We start from the raw sequence: 4915 nt of genomic DNA on the forward strand, positions 1-4915 counted from the left end.
AAAACCTTTGGTCCCCCCAGATACTGAAAGATAAAACTCCACAGCAGCAGCAGCAGCAGCAGCAGCAGCAGTGATGGATCTGGTTATAAATAGGCCATCATTTTATCCAACTGCCCACGCAGGTGGTAGATGCCTCCACGCTGCGGTGCAGCCCTGGAGATTTACTGTGTGAGTGTAAGAAAAAAACAGTGTTGAGGATGAGTTGAGTTATTTAAAGGAGAGGATGAGAGGAAAACACGGAGAGACAGGACAGAAGTGGAGAGGAAGGGAAGGATGTAAGGAGGAAATCAAAACATCTTTGGGAAGAAAAAGTATAATTGTCTGATTTGTATCCTTATTTCTTACTCAGACCCCTCCCGAAGAAATCTCTCATTATTCTCCCCACCTTCCCAGACTCCCTCTGTAATATCACACTGCCGTTGACCCCTCCCTCCCCCACATATGGCAGCCACTCACTTATCTAATACTGGTGACTCCGCACCCACTCAAATTCATGGATTTATTCTCCTGCCGTCTGTCTGTCTGTCTGTCTCTGTTTTTTTGTCATATTTTTAGTGCATGTCACATGTTACCATGGCAACCTCACAACAGGTCTAATAAAAAAAAGAGAAGAACAGTCAGGTCATAGATGGAGGAGGATTGAATGAAAGTACGGTGTAAGTGGATGGTGTAGTCGTTCCTGATGTTGGTGTCGAGAACAGTCGGAATACAACTTCAAACGGTACAAGTATGTAGGTATGTGGGTCAAAATACTAATATTCATACTATGAAGTAGTTTCATGGTTGCAGAGGATGTACTGTTTGGTTTGGTTTTCCTTGTTTTAAGTGACCATTGACTATAGAGTACATGTAGTATTTATATAGTTTTGGGCTCTAACGTAATGTCAAATCAATGTTTGCTTGTTGTTGATGTTCCCGCAAAACATTTGTCCAGGTACTCTGTAGAAACTCTCACTTGTACTTCAATCTTAAATGAAACCTTAGACCACATTTTCAAATGTGAAAGTGAAACCAAGCGTCGTGAAACTGAGGTTAAGTTTAAGGTAAAAGATTACAAAGATGTACACAAGCATATCTGATGCCACTGGGAGGGTATGTTGGGATGAAACCAGACAACAATGCGAACAGGCAAATCTAATACAGGGAATTAAACCAGCAAACCAGTTGTGTTCTTGCTGTTAGACAAGAATGGAACAGTTTTTTCCAACGCTGAGAGACATTTTCACCTGTGGCCAGGAGGCTTTTGTCAGACACAAACCTCCACTATAATTATCTGTGAATGTAGATGAAGCAGGTGGGGGGGGGGTGTGTGTGTTTTCTCCAACCCCGTCATTGACGAAGAAGATTGAACATAAAATGACAGACTTCAGTGGGAATAACAGATGAAAATGTCTCCGTCACTTTCATGTAGGTGTGTGTGTTTGCAGCAACGGGCACCTGTGGATTGGTAACACACGTGCTTTTTGTCTGTGGATCAAAGACTGGCTCAGCCTCTGAACTCTTCCCCAGCTGAAACCCTCACACGCCGACCCAGAAACAAAGCCGGCCGCCTGCGTTTTCCTCTCTTTCCCACTGTGTCCCTGCTCGCAGCGGGTGTAGGGCACAGTTGGACCGAGACCCAGGTGAGAGGAGGAAGTATTTACGACCACGTCACCAGCTGGCTATCGCCGGGGCCGCCGCTTTGCCATGACAACAAGGATTTTTATTACTATGGAAACGCGAGAAGCGAGTGACGGGGAGATGACACAAAGGAAATAACTGCTGAGCAGGAATCCAGGGACATGAAATCTGTTACAGTTTCCTCAGTGCAGTACATGGTTGTGTAGTGTGAAACCTACTGTCTCTGAGAACCATGTCGTCATGTACAGTACACTGCGTGAGGAATTCAACATTTTACATTTTTGTACCACGTGTTACATGTAGAATAATAACAATTAAGTATTATTATTTTATTATTATTTTTATTATTAGGTCTGTTTGTTGGGTCAAAAAGAGAATGTTTGCTGGTGTTCCAATTTTTTCTTTAAATATCCTGTGGACATTTGAGTTTGGTATCATTGAGGGATTTTATAAATAAAACAAATAATTAGTTATTATTATATTATTCCTTTTGGAGAACCGACCCTTAAACTCAGCAGGCGGTTGGAGATCATCAGAGGATCTTAGATGTGTTTGAACAGCAGAAAGCAGCAGCAGAAAAAAAAAAAAACTTGGATAATTAATTTTGGTTTTACTTTCAGTCCGCTGTATTTACTATTTAAAATGCTGCAAAAATGGCGTTGCCCTTAAGTAATCCAGTTCAACAACATTCCAGGACTGCAGTACAGTGGGCTCCAAGATCTAAATCCAGTCCTCATCATTTTATCAAAGGTGAGTCCGTGAAATTTTTTTCCAGACATTTAACCTGTCTGTGGGGCAAAAAACATCTGTAAATTACACTTTTATGGAGGGACATTTAACCAGTCTGTGGGGCAAAAACATCTGTACCTTACACTATTATGGAGGTTTTTTATGTGTGTTTTAAAAGGGCTGTATAATAATAATAATGATGATGATGATGATGATGATGATGATGACATCTACATCATTAATGGACCCCCTGCTGCTCTCCCTTCCTGACTCTCACCTGTGAGCTGACAGTCGTCGTTGGATCCTGCAGAGTCTTCCTGGTTGGGGCTGAGTGGTGGGCTGGCAGGGGGACTTGTGCTAAAACTGGCGTAGCCCAGGGATGAGCTCACCTCGCTGGGCTCACAGCTGTGGTTGACCGGTCTCTGGACATCCAAAGATGAGGACAGCGAGGTACGCTGCTTAGGCTGAAAGTAAAAAAAGCAATGAATAAACGGTTCATTTCCATGGACTGATTAATAACTACTCTATATCGCAGTTCAAGTTTGAATATGTAAGGTCAACCGTCCGCAGTAATGGAGAGTGCAAAGGATATTCGAAGAAAATTGCAGAACAGCAGCAAAGTTGAAAAGTCAGATTTATAAGACAGTAGTGACACCTGCTAAGACGTACGATTTGACGTTTCATTATTACAAGATCGAGTGTTTTCTACAGTGAAGAAACTTTCTTCTTTAACTAGGAAATGTCAATAAACCAGAACTGTGTTTTCCAACCCTAGAATTATCAGTTCTACTGTATGCTTTTCTACGCAGACGACTTCATTTTCTTTCACATGGCTAAAGTAGAGCTTAGGTGTTTCAAAGAGACAAGGATGGAATTAAACCGCAATTTTCTTCACTTGGTATGAATCATTTTATAATAGAGCCTTTCAACTATATATCAATCATGACGTCAAGAAGTTCTTTCAGAACAGCTAAATCTTTTCTTTATTCACAAGCCAAAAGAAAAGTGTCTGTGATTATCTAAGGCATTTCAGCAGTAATACAATATACAGCATTTTAGAACCAACATTGTCCACTCTGTTTGCTGGTTCAAGTTTGAATTAACTCTAAAACCAGTATTCACCTCTATAAATAGAAATACAGTGCACTCTTATGCAATACCAGTTGAGTGACTGACCGGACCAACTATCCAGCACAGTACGGTCTTTCAGTCTGACACCTGAACATTGGGTCGTGTTGTAATAACACAGAAACAACATGAATTATGCAAGGCTCCAAAAATGAAGCAGAACGTGGCGGTGTGATACATATAACAAAAAAAAAAAGAAAGAGAAACAGAAAAACGGGACACGGGCATATAAAAACAGCCTGGAGCCGAGAGATGGAGTGAGAACCGGTGGCAGAGGACGAGTGCAACTGCAGACTGGCACCTGGTAAACACATCTCCCATAATGAGGCATTTGCAGCTCTCAACAACCTGCTGCTACGCTTCGCAAACAGCTCAGGCAGTCGACACTCTGCTGCAGTGTGTGTGTGTGTGTGTGTGAGTGAAATAGAATAATCTGTGCAAAGCAAATGAATGGATTGCAGCATAAAAGAAAAGAAAAACTGAAACAGTGAGAGAGGGTGATACATGACAGAGGTAACCGTCATGTGACCTTCAGTCTGTGACTGCAGGCACAGAAACTCAACCTTGGGTGGAATAAGAGATAAGGCGGAGGGACAGAAGGAAAATGAATGTATCTAAGAGGAGTGATCGTCTTCTTTATAAGCTTTGAGTTGTAATTGGGTTTTTTAAAGAACTAAAGAAAGGATCTAGACAGAAGTGAGATGAAAACAAAAGCAGGGGAAAAGGAGAAGTAACAAGCCGGGGGCTGAGATCGAAAAATTTGTGAGTGATACAAAGTAACTGGACTGTGAAAGGAAAAAAAAAGATAAAGGGACGGACACAGCAAGGAAAACAAGAGAGGATGAGGATGATAAAAAAAAGTGAATACTTGATGTAGAACACACTGAAACTTCTGAATTAAAAGTTCTGATTTTCAAAGTGACTTTCCCACCGAGAGCTTGTGAACAAACAAAGGTCAGGTCAGCGGATTTACACACACAGAATCTGTTATGAGGTAATAAATAAAAGTGTTGTTTTTTTTTCTGTGTTGACTGCATACATTTCAAACTAAAAGCGCAGCAGAGGAACAGATGCCTCCTCTAACGTCCTGACCTGAGCGTCCACAGCGGCAGAAAGAGCAAGTCGGTCAGCGGGGATTAATAAAACCACAGCGACGTTCCACTGAGGCCATGGAAGTTTAAAGCTCCAATAAATCAAGCGGACTACATTACAGCAGCATGGCAGGCCAACAGAGAGCAGAGACAGTGATGTATGAATCCAACAGAGACTAACACTGACGGAGCACAGGGGTGACATCACACCACCTGAGGAAGCTGACAAACATGTTGTTCATGGGTTGATTATTTTACTACAACTGGATGGATGGATGGATGGACGGATGGATGGACGGACAGACGGACGGACGGACGGACGGACCGATAGACGGATGGCTGGATGG

At 42.1% G+C, this 4915-nt stretch overlaps 1 protein-coding gene across 1 annotated transcript in view; it reads right to left on the reverse strand.

Annotated features, from left to right (window-relative positions):
- Nucleotides 1-4915, reverse strand: part of anks1b (ankyrin repeat and sterile alpha motif domain containing 1B) — a 111720-nt gene that overhangs the window by 13467 nt on the left and 93338 nt on the right. Inside the window, exon 13 of the mRNA XM_025058108.1 lies at nucleotides 2627-2813. Within this exon, the coding sequence (XP_024913876.1) occupies nucleotides 2627-2813 (187 nt within the window). The remainder of the gene's footprint in view (nucleotides 1-2626; nucleotides 2814-4915) is intronic.

This window comes from Cynoglossus semilaevis, chromosome 8 (genome assembly GCF_000523025.1).
Source record: "Cynoglossus semilaevis isolate Cse_v1.0 chromosome 8, Cse_v1.0, whole genome shotgun sequence".
Taxonomy (NCBI): Eukaryota; Metazoa; Chordata; class Actinopteri; order Pleuronectiformes; family Cynoglossidae; genus Cynoglossus; species Cynoglossus semilaevis.